General features: G+C 46.0%; 1 protein-coding gene across 4 annotated transcripts in view; it reads right to left on the bottom strand.

Moving 5' to 3' along the window:
• Positions 1-5,982, bottom strand: part of DISC1 (DISC1 scaffold protein) — a 207,661-nt gene extending 201,679 nt beyond the window's left edge. For 2 of the 4 annotated variants that reach the window (XM_055714245.1, XM_055714249.1), the window contains exon 1: positions 3,831-3,934. In XM_055714245.1, coding sequence (XP_055570220.1) covers positions 3,831-3,906 — 76 coding nt within the window. In that variant the 5' untranslated portion in view covers positions 3,907-3,934. Of the gene's footprint in view, positions 1-1,313; positions 1,362-3,830; positions 3,935-5,870 lie in introns of those variants that run through there. The other 2 variants (XM_055714246.1, XM_055714247.1) reach the window with 2 other exon arrangements.
• Between the last annotated feature and the right edge of the window lie 9,177 nt (positions 5,983-15,159).

Below are 15,159 nucleotides of genomic sequence, written 5' to 3'. Positions count from 1 at the left end.
GATTTTCATCTGTAATGTTTTCCTGGCCCACTGACCTCTCAGTGCAGCAAAAGAAACCTTTCAACCAGAGCCCACTAAACCCCTCCAAACAACCAACGCTCCTGCCATTGCAGAGAACAGGGAAAGCTTACACACAGACATTCATTCTGTTCTCAGTTTCAAGGAGCCACTTCTCCCACATCGCTCTTTTCCAAAGAGATGATACCATCTCAACATGCATACACTGTTTAGCAAATTACTGTTACCATTGCAGATCTGACTCAGGTGCTGTTTGATCCGATCTATAAATACAGGTAATGCATAGAACTTGGGAGAAAAAAAAAAAAAGGAGCTAGCGAAGGGCTATTAAGGAAATGCATTTTCCATCCCTAATTCTGAGTACACAGCTGTTGATGTAGTAAATATTTACTACTTAATGTAAAAATCTAACTTTTTTTTTTTTTTACACTTGTTACAAACAAACATATTAACAGAAGGCAAAGAGAGCAAAGTAACTGGACCATTTACTCTGACATCAGGGTCAAACAACTAGCACACCTATTCGTAAGGCAACAACAGAGGAAGGAAAGGAAGGAGAGGAGTGAGAAAGAATAGAAAGTGCCACCAATCACACTCATTAGGCAGCAAGGTTGCAATTAGTAATTTATCACATAGAGATAATAAGAGGTGCTGGAAGGAAGTGTGGCTATAAGATGGAGGGTCTGAAACAGAGACAGCAGCATTGTACAGTATGTACAAAGGGGAGACAGACTCCAAGTTCTGCATGCCCCAAAGGAATCGCACTGAACAAAGAAACCCTACTTGAGGCAAGCACATGATCTCACCCCTCTGCCTGCAGACTTCAGATTAGTCATTAAGCCACTTCACATTGTCAGCATCAATAAATAGGGAAGTAACTCCATGTCAATAGCTAATTCAATTTCCATACAGAAAACTCATGTTTAACAAACAAAGTATGTCAATAGCAGATCTCAGCTTCCACAGCAGCAGTTAGGAGGCTCAATACAGAAATATTTCTCCCTGAAAGCATTTTTCAGGTGAGCAGTTAATGGAACCCATGCCTATATGCTAGAAGAGAAGAAAAAAGAAACTTAAATTGAGTGTTAAATAGTTAACATGGTGCAGAATTAAGCAAACACCTCCAAATAAGGATACTACCATGCTTAACATAGGCAGAATAGTCTTTGTTCAGTGTCAGAGGGCCAAGTTTTTCCTCTTGTGACTGCTGATTTACAAAGGGCACATTCATCCCAAATACATAAGGTTTTTGCAGCAGTTTTCCTTCAAGAATATTGAATAGTATTACAACATACCTTGGGCTCAATCCTAATCTAAGTGACACAGCATGAAAGGGCTGCACTCTGGAAAAAAAGACACAAGATGCTAAGGATGAACTTGGAAATCACTATGGCAACTCTGCAGGTTCCTTTCTGTTCACCTTTGAGGCTGGAGGTAAGAAAACCCCTTTCCACTGGAGTCGTTAATACGTGTTATGGCTGAAACCAGAAGAGGCCACAGCCTGTCTGCCACTCAATTAGAAATAATGTTTGCTCAAGTAAATCTAATGCTAAAATGAAAAAAAATCCTAACTCCTGAGGAGTGCTCGGGAGGTGTTACACACTCCAGTGAATCTCATTTGAAAGGTCAGGTGGTTCAGTAGCTGTTGGAGGCCCAAGTTACGGTGAGCAAAAAAAGCCTAACCAAGTGTGCCTAATTTGTGAACAAAGTCAGAATTAACCTTTAGGGTTTTTGCTTTTGCGAGTACAAAACATTGTTTGCAGTTCTTTCTGTCTTCCTGTTCATCACAATTAATTTATCCTGGTGCTAATAAATCCTTTTTTCTTGCACAGCCCCACTACAATTCCAGCAGCAGCAGCTTAGGCCCAAACTTTTGACTTCACTTTACTGAAGAGAACAAAGGCTGATTTATCTAAATTTGAAGAGGGAGGAAGCCAGCGGCAATACAATGCTTGCCCCTGACCGCTCTTCATAGTGCTGCTGCACTGTAATCATCATCAGTATCATGTATGAGAACACGTTATTTTCACTGTCCAATCTCAAAGCACTATACACAAAAAAACTTTGATAGTATAAGCACTGGAAAGCAAGAAAAAAATACATAGTTGGACATAGTCTTAATGCCAAGCGTACAAATCATTGCTCATAAGCATTTGGGAGTTCATTTACATTCCCTTCATCCACCATGACCACCTCATTTTAAATAACCACAAACCTCTAAACTCAGGATTTTTTTAATAAAATATTTAAACATCCCTACTTTTCAGTTTCACAAGTGCCTAAAAGCCCTCTCAACAGTAAAAAATCTACTGTAGCTTCAACTGGAAAACCACTGTCAATGCCTTCCTAGAAGGAACCACAACTTCAACAATGAGATGGGGGAATACCTGTACAACATTATTCAAGTTACATTAGTATTTAAACAACAAGAAAAGTTTAATAAAGTAGAACTTCTCCCATTTTCATGAGTTCTGTAAGGCCAATTGCAAATTAGCATGTAAATGAGCAAATACAAAAGGACAAAACCAGACATAATGCATCCCAGTGTACTTTGCTCATCTCTTTGAAAACTCTCATTTACTTTTAATTACCAGTAGTTGCTTGCTGGTGTATGATTCTGCAGCACATTTTGTAAAAGCCTTTATTACAAAAGCACTTCACTGCAGAGCTCTTAAATCACTATCCAGAAGCATAGAAGAAAGTTACTTCAAGCACTTGTACACAAAGATTTGCATGGATTACCAAAACATGAATGAGCTGTTTTCCATTAAACCTCTGGCAAGGACAACAGAGGTGTTTGCAGAAAGCCTTGCTGGACTAACGGAGCTTGGAGAACCACATATCCCGATCAACCCAAAAGGCAGAGGATGCGCTGGGCAAGCAACAAGCCTTTCTTCCCCAGGTCCCCCAGGAAAGGCGAAGGGTTCTGGGTTTTTTTCCAGGAGTTCTCCACAACTCCAGCCTTGCACCAGCACAGGCGCTGAAAGGTGGGCAGCCCCAGCTGGAGCTGGCTGGTGGCTGCTGCGCCAGGGGAGCAGGGCAGCACATCCACATTACAGAAATCAGTTATTCATGCAAGTATATACACAGCTTCTCTGTTAAGATGGCAGTTTCCTTTTCCTTCCTTTAAGTCAAGTTTGGAGATACTCTATGGGTGACTTCGTTCTAAGAGCACCATTACTTCCCTCTTTGCAATAGGTTATTTAAAAATAAATAAATAGATTGCACCTTTCTATCAACACAACTGCTTTCACACTGGCTGAAGTAAATTAAAGGATTTTTTGAGCTAACAAAAATAATAATGATGCCATTTCAGCATTGTAACACACTTTCTTAGCATTTATTTCACAGTAGAAGTACTCTAACATCACCGAGGACTTAAAAAAAAAAAACACCAAAACTTAGGAATCCTAAAACTTTCAGACTGAGAAATGAAAGGTGCGTATTTTTTCACCTAAAAACCCCTACATTCCCTCGTACTCAGTACGACTCCCATCACGCGGAGCTGCCGGCCCTCCCGGCCCAAGGCAGCGCCTAGCCGAGCTGCCCGGCCCCTCCAGTGGGGGGAAGCGCAGCCAGCTCCGGCCCCGGGCTCGGGCTCAGACCCAGCCCCGTCCGGGCGCTACCTCGCCCCACCACGCCCGCCGCACAGCACCCGTTCCGGCGCTCCGGCCGGGCACCTGCCCCCGGCGCGGGGATGGAGAAGGAAGCGGGTAACGGCGGGTGAAGCTTCCCGCTCCCTCTCCCCGCCTCACGCCCCCGGCCCGGCGCCCCCCTTCGCAGCCGCGGACCCTCCGGCCGCCCCCGCTCACCTGAACTCGCCGCCTCCCCCCCGCCGCCGCGGCGCCGCCTGCCGGTCCCGCCCGGCCGGGGCTGCGGCCGCCACATCCCGGCCCCCCCCTCCGCGGGGCGGAAAGCGACGGTGGCGCCGGCCCCTCCCAGCCGGGGGCGGGCCGCAGGCAGCCCCGCCGCCCTGGGGAAGCGGCGGGCCGCGGGTGGGCCTGGCGCGGGTGGCGGGGGGGGAGCGGGGCTGCCCTCGGCGCGGGGCCGCAGGCGTGGGGACCTGCACAGGCCCTCGGAGCAAGGGGCCTGCAGGGCGAGGCAGGCGGTGGGCTCAGGCTGTTCCGTCCCTGTGCCGCCAGGTCTGCAGGACACCGGCGCTACCTTAGGGAAGCGGAGGTGATCCCGGTCCGGCTCCCCGTCCTCATCAGCCCGAAGGGAGCAGCGCAGCCCAGAGCCGCCTCTGCCACAGGGACGGAGGCATATGGCCTCCCTGGCGTGTCCCAGCTGCAGGCCCAGCGTCACTGGCCAGTGGCTACACCAAATATATAGAGATATAGAGATAGATAGATACACACACACACACACACACGAAACACTATGGGAAACAGTTGGCTTGCAACTTTAGCTGTATGGTGCATTGCTGGGTTCTTTGAGCCATCATATGTCCTTTGGTGAGCCCAGCTCCAGCACCGTGTTCCATGTCTCCATGGTACGCACACGTGTGCAATTAGTACGGCATTCCTGGGCTTTAAGTAGCCAATGCCCTGTATGTGTTTTCCCTACTTTTGTGTGGTGTGACATCTCGATGTCAAACAGAACATTCTCATTTTGCGGCAAGGTGCTGTCGTTTATGTGTATGTACAGGTTTTGGCTGGGATAGAGGCAATTTCCTTCATAGCGGCTCAGACAGCTCAGCTCTGTTTTGGATTTGTGACCGGTGTTGATGACAGGGATGTTTTAGTTGCTGCTGAGCAATGCTTTACTCCAGCCTCAGCGCCTTCTTCTGTTTCTCACACTGCCCTGCCTTCGAATGGCCTGGGGCTACGCAAGCTGGGACCCCAACAACCAAAGGGATATCCCAGGGCACATGGCCATGTGGTATATCATGCTCATCAGTAAAGGCTGGGGGAAAGAGGGAGGGAGAATGTTCAGAATAAGGGCATTTGTTTTCCCAAGTAACCCTTAGCGTGACGCAGCCCTGCTTTCCAGGGAATGTCTAAACATCTGCCTGCCAATGGGAAACAGCAAATGAATCCCTTGTTTTGCTTTGCTTGTGCATGCAGCTTTTGCTTTACCTATTAAACGGTCTATACCTCAACCCACAAGTTTTCTCACTTTTACCTTTCTAGTTCTCTCCCCCATCCCGCTGGGGGTGGGGAGCGAGCAAGTGGTTTCATGGAGCTCAGCTGCTTACCAGAGTTAACCCACAATATAAAGCAAATAATTCCAAGTTCTTTTTCTAAGATCACTGTACCTTTCTTGAGGCTGTCCCGTTGAACTTCATGTCATTGCAACAACATGAATTTCCACTAAAATCCCCTCTCTATTTTGTGTTTTAAGTCATTTTAGTCCTCCATCACTTCCTGTGTATCCTCCTCCCTCGCCTTTTGCTATCCCTGGTATTTCTCTACTGACAGCTTTATTTCTATTGATACCCATAATTATGAGCCTTATATAAGCTTATGACTGCCCACTGACTACAGCTTTTTATTAACTTTACTAAAATAATACCTGCTTCAATCACGGATCATCATATCTACTGTATTAGCCATGTACATGAAATCAGCATTTTTCAGGATGACCTCTGTCATCAAAAATGTTTCTGCCTGCTCAGGTGCAGCAAATGCTATTGTAAGTTAAAAATACCATCTGTGCACAGGGAAGTTTTCCTAACATTCATAAAAGTTGCTAAAAGAAAGCCCAGCTTTATCTAACAACTGATAACTTCTCTAGTTTCAGTCCATTTACTAAGAAATACAGGACACGCTAAGGGAGTTTTGGCCTCATGTTCCAGCCTGTGCCCTTCCTGACTTGTGAGAGAAGAGAGTGAGCAGCTGTGCTGTGCCTACCGAAAACAGCCACGCAGCCTTCTCCTTCTTCCTTCAGCCTTGCTGTATTGCATCTGATTCAGATGATGTCAGTGCTAGCTCCTATCAGTCAGATGAAGAGAAATCTGTTGTAAAAGGGCTGCTGTGCTGGTGCAGACAAAAGACCCATCTAGTGCAACCTTCCCTCCAACGCAAACCCAGGGCAGCTGCCTCAGCAAGAGTAGGAACAAGGCAGCACACACACTTCCCCTTTGGATGCCCCCAGCCTCTGACCGATGCCTGCTCGGGGGCTTCCTCAGCTCGGTTCGGTTTGTCACCTCAGTACCCTGCAGTGGCTCTCACGCTCTCCAAGCGCTTGCCCAGCCCCCACTTGAGACCGCTTCAGCTTTCGGCTCGGGCAGCATCCAGGGGTGAGGGGTTCCCCAGCTCTCCATCCACGGTGCGAGGCAGCACTTGCTCTGAGCCTGCCTGTGACTCGCTGCCCGAGAGCTGCCGGATTTTTGTGCTTGAAGAAACAGAGATTTTTCCCAGCGTGTCTGTGCCTCTGATGATTTCCATATGTGTTATCACATCATGTGATCCCTTTTCCAAACTGCGTGGTGCTAAGCTACTCAGACTGCCCTTGTACAGAAGCTGCTCCAAACTTTTTATTATCTTTGTTGCCTCTCTCTAAAATTTTCTATTTCTGCTTTTTGGGATTGGGGGGCTATGTAAGGGTGAGGGTTAGCTATGGTGGCATGTTCATGTTTCCTGTTGTATTCTGTGTTCCTTTACCAAGAGTCTGTAACACTGGATTGTTTATTCTGACTGCCGCCACACACTTAGCTGGTATTTTCTGGTATGTAACTAATCCCACGGTTTCCTTCTCAGTGGCAGTGATCATCTCAGGGCTTTTCATTTTATATGAGAGGCTAGGATTGTTCTTACTGGTAGGTGCCAATTCAGTTTACACACAGTGAATTTCATCTGTTGTTTGATTGTTCAGTCATTCAGCCTCGGAAGGTCCTTCTGCAGCTCTTTGCAGCCAGCCTTTGTTCATGCTACCACAAATAACAGCATCAGCAGCAGACTTGTTTCAGCGGCTTATATGAAGAGCAGAGGTTCTAGAGATGCTAATCAGTCCAAAGCCGCCAAAAGGTAACTATTGTCTAAATCAGTATTGGAAAGAATCATGGCATGATCTGTACTCAGAAAGAAACCCTGTTAATCGGGGTGGGGGTTGCATTTGCTCCGAATCTACTCGAGAATTAACGTTTACCCTAAACTTCAGCACTTCTGCTTCAGGTGGCTTTGCCTTACCTCATGTGTACTCACGTCAATGTGTATATTTAACAAAAAAGTCCCACAACAACAGAATACTCAGTGGTCCGTAATTCATTTCCTCGGTAAATCATCAGCAGTACGTGTGAATATGTACATGTGTGTATGTGTGTATATATATATATGTTGAACATGGCAATCTGTTTTGGACAGTCACTCTCATTCAGTTGTCAGACCATTGGAAGGGAGTTGGAGGGAGATCGCAGATAGCTTGTACAGAGAAGTATACCTGGAGAAAATGGTGCAGGAAGAAGATAGGCTTCTGAAGCAAATACTAGTAGGTGAGAATAGTATTCTTGGGTTTTAATGCTGTTTGAATTGTGCCCTTCGTGGAAGGTCTGATCCAAATGACATGGTGAGACATCCAGAGCTTACAATCTACCCACCTACAGTTTGCCCCCGTGCACTTTTGGGCAGTACTTGGGTGTTTAGAGTGAGATGGATGGTGTAAGAATTTACACGGAAGAGCATACCTAACAGCAGACACTGTATGGCTGTCTTCTGGTTTAGATTAGATAGGAGGGAGCTGGAGTGTTTTGCTATTTCTTAATTTCCAATTTTCATTATGATAGCATAAACACGCACAGCTGCCAAAAGAAATGGTCCTGCCTGCTCCCTCCACTACTTCTTCTCCAGTTGTGTCTGCCTTCCCTTCCCCCATGCTACTGCCCGCTTTGTCCTGGCAAGAGCGTTTCTCTGTCTCTACAGTAAACTGGGAACAGATTGGATTTAAACCTTTTTTTATTTTCCTCACCCCACCACCAAAAACCTTTCTCCAGTTGAAAGCGACTGTGAAACTACAGCATTACAGGCTGCATCAGAAATCCCGCTAAATTTTAACAATCCCTCCTGTGTACTGAAGGCAGTGCTGCTGTCTCTTTCCTTCTGAAACAACTTCCTGAGCCCTCATGCAAGCTCAAAACTGCCCCCTCTGTTTTCCACTCCTTGCCCTCTCTGCTTCTCATTGTCTACACATAGCTGCTGCTTTGTGTGGTACCTTCGCTCCCAACTGACATCAGCGTATGAGCGCTCCCCCCTGCACCTGCTGCCATAGTGAACAGATTTCCTGTAGCTCTGTCCCTTACGACCTCTGGTTTGTCTCATAGCTCAGCTGCAAGCTCGGCTTTTCTTCTTCTTGCATTCATCTTTGTTTTTTGCCCTCTACCCCATCATTGCTACACCAGAGACCTTTTCTATTTCAGTTGTAAATAAAGTATTCACCAAAACGTGCCGCTGAAGGGAAGCCAACTCTACTTGCAAATTCAAGTCAAATTCAGAGGGGGAAAAAAAGGGTTGCCTAGCATAAAAAGAAGGAAATCCAAGACATGTTAAACCTATTTATTTTGATCTCTCCAGGATCAAGACATCTTGATCTTTTTAAGCTAGGCTTGCATGTGGCACTGCAGCATCTATCACAGAGCAGAAAAGTAAATAAGCGTCATGCTCATGTCCTCATGTTCTAATACAGATTTTCTCAAGCTGTTCTTCTTATCATCTCTCCTTCACTTTAAAAGCTATTTACATGGCATCTTTTGAAGCATGGCCTCAGCATGGGCTGGGGAAGTTGCCATAAGGTGGGAGGCCAGGAAGGGTGGTGAGGGCAGAACAGCAGCACCAGCTGGCACAGACCAGAGGTGGAGGCTTTGCCTGTGGGGAGACAGGGCAGCCGGCTGGGCTGCCTTAGCTCACCAGAAAGCTCAGGACGAGGGATGGCGATAACCATGGCTGGCCAGGAGGCTGGGAGATGGCAGATCAGCTCAGTGGTTTGCTGTGGCCATGAGCTCCAGCTCCCCACATTGCTGCCTTCTGCAGAAGCCAGAACCTGGCCGATACTTTTCCACTGCCTGGTCCTGCTGGAGCCACCTCTGAGCTGCCTCCTTTCCACCTGCACACCCTCAGGGCTCAGCTCACTGCCTTTTCTTTCCCCTCAGTAACATCTTTTGCAGGGATAACTAACACCTTCTTCCACTTCTCCTTTGTTTTCACGTTAAATATCCAAAACCAGAAGAACTCATTTCACTTTCAGTGGTGAAGTTCATCCCCCCAGGATTGTTTTCCATCAAAACACAGTAAAAGTAAGGGCATTTGGGGTTTATCTGCAAAGAACTTTGAAGTATATATATATATATAGCTCATCCACAGAACTGAAGCAAAAATTTTTTGCACAGCTTTAATCGGTGCTTATCTTAGATACACTATCACGCCCTATCCAGAATGAAATGTTCTGAATTTGATTGTGCTTTAGTTACTCTGTGGGTACTTACAATAACTCTGGAACATGCTTTGTGATGTGATTAGCATAAAGGTAATCTTCATAATAGATAAGTAAAACAAATCGGAGTGCTTACTGCAGAAATCCCACTCCTAGTTCTTAAATCACAGAACTCCTACAGGATTCACCTGAGCCAGGATTTTGTTGAAAAAGTTTAAACAACTTTTTAAAACAAACACATGCAAATCTGAAGAAACTGGTGAGACTTTAATGTGATTGTTGTTACAGGTAAACACATTTCACTTTCCAGAACCATCTTTTTTGCTGTTCATCTACAGCTGTAACGGAGCAGCTGGTTGACTTTACTGGCATCATTTTCTGATCCTGTTCCAAAGACAGTGACTCAACTGGTGTCACGGCAGACTTCAAAACAAGAGTAAAGCTGAGAGCTCATTACCACTCAGTTCAAAATATTTATGAGATTAAGAATCGTATAGATAACTCAAAAATGTTTGAAGTCCTAATCCAGTGGATATACAAATCAAAAGAGTTAAGCCTTTGGGTGTTTATTTTGACTGAGTGCCTTCCTATAAATTTAAATTAGTCTAAGAAAAGAATTAGTTTCTCTAGAGACATTTGATCGCTAGCAAACAAGCTGAGGATTCATGTTGCTGTTCTTCAGGCTTTAAAAATGGATTTTAGGGATGTTTACTCATAGTAATGTAGACCAGCCAAAATTCTAAAGTCAGTAAATCAACCAGGAACAATACTGGGAGAAATGAAAGCAGGAGCACTGGTGGTTTAAAAAGAAGAATTTTCCCCAGCAGCCATACTTTTTACCATATTACCCACCCCACATCCCAAATTGGCTCAAATTTATTTGTCTCACAGTCTTCCGTATCTACTGCTTCTCACAAATTGAGGTTAAAACATTACAGTACAGCCACTAAGTAAGCAGCCATTATTGCATTCATCTTTCTACATCTGGATACAGGATATTTTCTATTGAACCGTCATTATTGTGGGGATTTTTTTTTCACAAGATGCGTGTATTTGGATTTGAACTTGTCATTATTTGGCTATAGCGTTCATTTTAATAGACCTTTCCCCTTTAACACGTCATCTTAGCTGTAAGATGATCATTGTATATACATCCATCATATACATCCATTGTATACATCCATTTCCCTGTGTGGATTGAGTGGATCCCATAGAGGGGAAGGCCTGGGGTCTGGAAAGTCACAGTGACCTGGCACAGAGCCCCTCACAAACACCTCCCACCTTCAGGGAGCTGTGGCAATAGCTTGTCCCATCCTGCAGCACTGGGACTCGGCGGCTCTTGCTGGCTTCCCCGCACTCCTGTCAGTCCCCAGCTAACTGCATCAGGCTACCAGATGGCCTGCTGGGGCGAAAACGCCGGCTGAGGAATGATCCTGCGACTTAACCAAAGCTGTTCAACACGGCTGCTGTGCCTGAAGGAGGTGGGCGCTGAGGGGGAGGGGGTGCCCTGGGCTGTACGGGGCCCCACAGAGCTGCTCACACACCCAGCCCCGAAGAGCATTCGAACGTTAGCTTTGGCAATGAGTTCCTGCTGCCTTGCTCTGTCACGTTTTCATGCCAGTACACCTTATATGTGTAGGAGCATTTAAATGATGTATTAAACATCAATACAAGGTATTAAAAGTGCAAATATGTAAAGCATGTTCCCCGCATCCCAGAAATCCAGGGGGTGCTAGAGCAGGACCACAGTCCAGAGGCCGAACACCCAGTGCATTGGCTCTCCAGCTGGAGGATGGGGTCTGGCTTCAAATTCAACTTGATCCACACGTGTCTGTGCAGAGACTGTCCTTGGAGTTTACATCAGGAACTGCAGGTTATTCTCTGGTTGCACGTGATTATGTTAGCAGGAGTTGCAGGGGATTTTTGCTGCTCTGCTAAAACAATTCTTCTGTTACGTGCCGAGCTCGCAGAGCCGCCGGGGGAACTCGCTGGCATGGGACGACTGAAGGGCTCGGTGCAGGGGGTGCACACTGTGCCTGAGGCTGTGGCACATATGCAGCACTCTCAGAGGCAGGACTGAGCAGGGCCTTGAGAATTCATCTCATCCTTACCTCTGCCCAAAGGAGTCTAAACATGCTGTAAGTGACCATGTTTAGGTGACTGAATCCCACCCAGGGGTTTTACCCCAATGTAAGTGTTCATAGCCTAGGTGGCGAAGGCTGGTATCTTCTTCCTTCGAATAAACTAAATTGAACTCTACAGCAGCTGGTGAAAGGCCTTTTTCTTCCAGTTCTTGAATTATTTCTGTGACTCTCTGAAGTGCCAGCAGGAAAATCTTCAGTGCTTTTTTTCAGTGGGAATGCTTCAGTGGGATATCTATTCCAGCAATGGTTTCATGTGGGGCTTTTGATCACTACCCACTTCTCACCAATTGTGTATCCAAAGACAGTCAGCACCTTTTCTTCCATCACACTGGGAGCTCATACTGAGTTGCTTCTCTGTTCTGGCTTCTCCAAAGCGTTCCAGTCAGTGCTTACCCTCTGAAATTCACCTCCTGTAGGTACAGCCTGTATTCCTGCTTTTTAGATGTCTAATTTAACTAGATATTTTAGGACTGTACTAAGACATCACTTGCCTAGATGGGCTCTCTACTGAGCAATCCTGGCCACTCCAGGTGACTTTTCATCATTATTTGCCACCTGGCCAGTGTTTGCACTATCCAATTTCTTAGCAGAAATGTTATGTTTACTCCCAGATATTGATAAAAACATTAAACAGCAGTAAGTCTTATACTTCTTCATGCAGACTTCACTACAGTAACTCCCATTCCTTAACAGTTCTTCTTGGACAGCTGTGCCTTTTTGATCCACCAGATCTCATACCACTAAATACTTTGATCTTACATAATTGGACCTTTTTTTTTAAAAAAAAAAAAATCAGGCTGTTGTATGATACTGTTCAAATAACTGACAGAAAACTTACCTTCATGATGGCCCATACCCACCAAACTTGTGCTCTCATCAACGATGAATCCTGAGCCTCAGGCCTGGCGAGGCTCGTTTTCATTACTGCCCTCTGTACTTACTGCATCAGCGTCTTCAGTTCACAACTGACTGGGTTCTTTACCAGTAATTACATTATTTTCAGTGACTTTGCCCAGGGCACAGGTGAAGCCAACCTGCCTAGAATTCCCTGAGGCTAGCATTCCTTATGGGAAGGATCCTGTCATTAGCACAGCCTGACCTTCTGCCAGACCCGGCAGTCCCCTGACCGAGGCACTGGCAGAGACTCCCTTGGCCAAGACCTGTGCTGGGAAGGGAGCAGACAGCTCAGGCCAACCCATTTCTTAATATTCATGACATCCTCCCAATTTACCGAAGGACTGGAAAGCACCTGAGATATCTTCATAAATCGTGGGTACCATCCTCCTGCTTTCTCATTGTGCTGGTTTGGGCTGGGGTAGGGTTAATTTTCTTCATAGTAGCCAGTATGGGCTGTGTGTTTGGGTTTGTGTTGGAAACAGCGTTGATAGCACAGGGATGTTTCGGCTGCCGCTGAGCAGGGCTTACCCAGAGCCAAGGGCTCCTCTGCTCCTCACCCCACCCCACCAGCGAGTGGGCTGGGGGGCACAGGGAGCTGGGAGGGGACACAGCCGGGACAGCTGACCCCAGCTGACCCCAGGGGTATCCCCTACCAAATGATGTCACGCTCAGCATATAAAGCTGGGGGAAGAAGAAGGAAGGGGGGGGTGTTCAGAGCGATGGTGCTTGTCTTCCCAAGTCATCGTTACACATGAGAGAGCCCGGCTGTCCTGGAGGTGGCTGAACCTGCCTGCTGGTGGGAAGGGGGGAATGAATTCCTTGTTTTGCTTTGCTTGTGTGCACAGCTTTTGCTCTACTCATTCAACTGTCTTTATCTCAGCCCATGAATTTTCTCCCTTTTACTCTTCTGATTCTTCTCCCCATCCCACGGGGGGGACCGAGCAAGCAGCTTTGTGGGGCTTGGTGTGGGGTTAAACCATGACACTTGTTCTTCGTCATCACTGGCAGATGGAACAGCTACACTGAGTAGTGAGCCTGGCCCATCACTAAGATTTGTCTCTGCCTAAGATTTCTAAAACACACCCTTATTAGTCTTCCTAACCATTGGCTTCACATCCTCACTACTGTAGTGCTTGTCTGAGAATGTGCGGATGGGCAACATAGCAGGCGTTCAGGCATTTCTGAGGCGACAGGAAAAAACATACTCTTTTCTGTGACCTTCACACGCCTTGTTTGTTCACAGGTATTTTTCTGACTGTGCTAAGCCCAGAGCCAGTCCTGCTAGTGGTACTGTTTTTTCTGCCTGATTAGAATCATAAAGGAAATATTTCTCTGGTCAATGATACAAACCACATGTAACAATTCTGGGAAACCTTGTTGTCAAAAATAGATTTACTTTTTAAGAAATAAACTGCATGAATTAAAAATCCTCCTCGTTTTATTCTCCAATTCAGGAAATGCCATAAGATGACACAAAGATTTTCATTTGTTAATGCCTGGAAAGAGGAAAAGCTGGTTCCATTTCAGAGACCATCAGATAATACCTTTGCCAGAGGATGTTATTACAGTTTTAGGATAAATATATAATATAAATAACCTGTCTTCTACTGTACAAAAAATATCTACTGGCTGGAAGCAATTATTGTGAGATAATGCGTGGAAGTTTGCCAGCTGGCCTTGTTAGGTTTTCTAACTCTACATTTATAATTTACATTAGTGCATAGCCCTATCTCCTAGCACAGCCAAGGCTCTATTGCTCTATTTATGAACCTACTTTACATATCAGTGGTAAAATTATGGGTCTGAAGTAAACTATGCAGTGAACTAACCTAAACCAAATCCTCAGAAGAGATTCGTTTCCATCCAGGAAATAAGCACCACCTTCAAATGGACCACGTTCAGTATGAGTGAATTATTATTCCAATTATTTGGCCAGCTTTACAACTTGCCAGTGGCTCAATGCCAGCATTTTATTTAACAGGCTCATAAAAATTTGATTATCAAAGCCACCAAGTCAGCTGCACACAGAACGGCAGCCGGCGGGGCAGAGAGCAACTGCAGCAGCCACCGGCACAACAGCACCTTGGGCAGACACAAGGCCAAGGACTGACCCTTTTCTGTTATCTTGTGTCCTGCAGCCAGTAATAAAATTAATGAAGAATACTCCCAAGAGCTATCTGGACCAAAGAATGTGGACGTGGACACAGTTTTCCCTCTGCTAGTGACCTGTAGAGAAGGGTTAGGGTGGGAAAGAGCATCCCACCGAGCCTGTCCTGGGGACAAGGGACTTTCATGGGAGGGTGGTCGTACCCTCTTGTGCCCACCAGTGTGTAAAGGGAAGGGAGGGCAGAGACACACAGGGAAGGGGAGGGAGCATGCCACTTCGACAGATTTTTGCATTCCTGGATCAGCAAGCAATAAAAGCCATGATCCAGGCTGGAGGCAAAATCTTGGGAAAGCCACTGACTAAACCTCGCAGGCAGATTGTAGGACCAGATTTCTACATAGGCTTTACCGTGTAACAGCTTGTCAGCAATTTCAGTATACAACAGAGCGTGCCTAGGAGAAACTCTGGGAGGGTTGTTAGCGTGTTGCCTGTATTTGTTCGGTCTGATCACAGAAAACTGGGAAAATCTCCTTGGGAACAAATGTCTGGATGGAGATAAGGCTGCATTTGCAGTTCATGGTTCCTGTGTGATTTGCTATGGAAAAGGCTAAACACGGCTCCATTTAAAAT

The sequence above is a fragment of the Falco cherrug genome, chromosome 6 (assembly GCF_023634085.1).
Source record: "Falco cherrug isolate bFalChe1 chromosome 6, bFalChe1.pri, whole genome shotgun sequence".
NCBI classification, from domain to species: domain Eukaryota; kingdom Metazoa; phylum Chordata; class Aves; order Falconiformes; family Falconidae; genus Falco; species Falco cherrug.
This window is presented reverse-complemented; position numbering and strand designations above follow the sequence as displayed.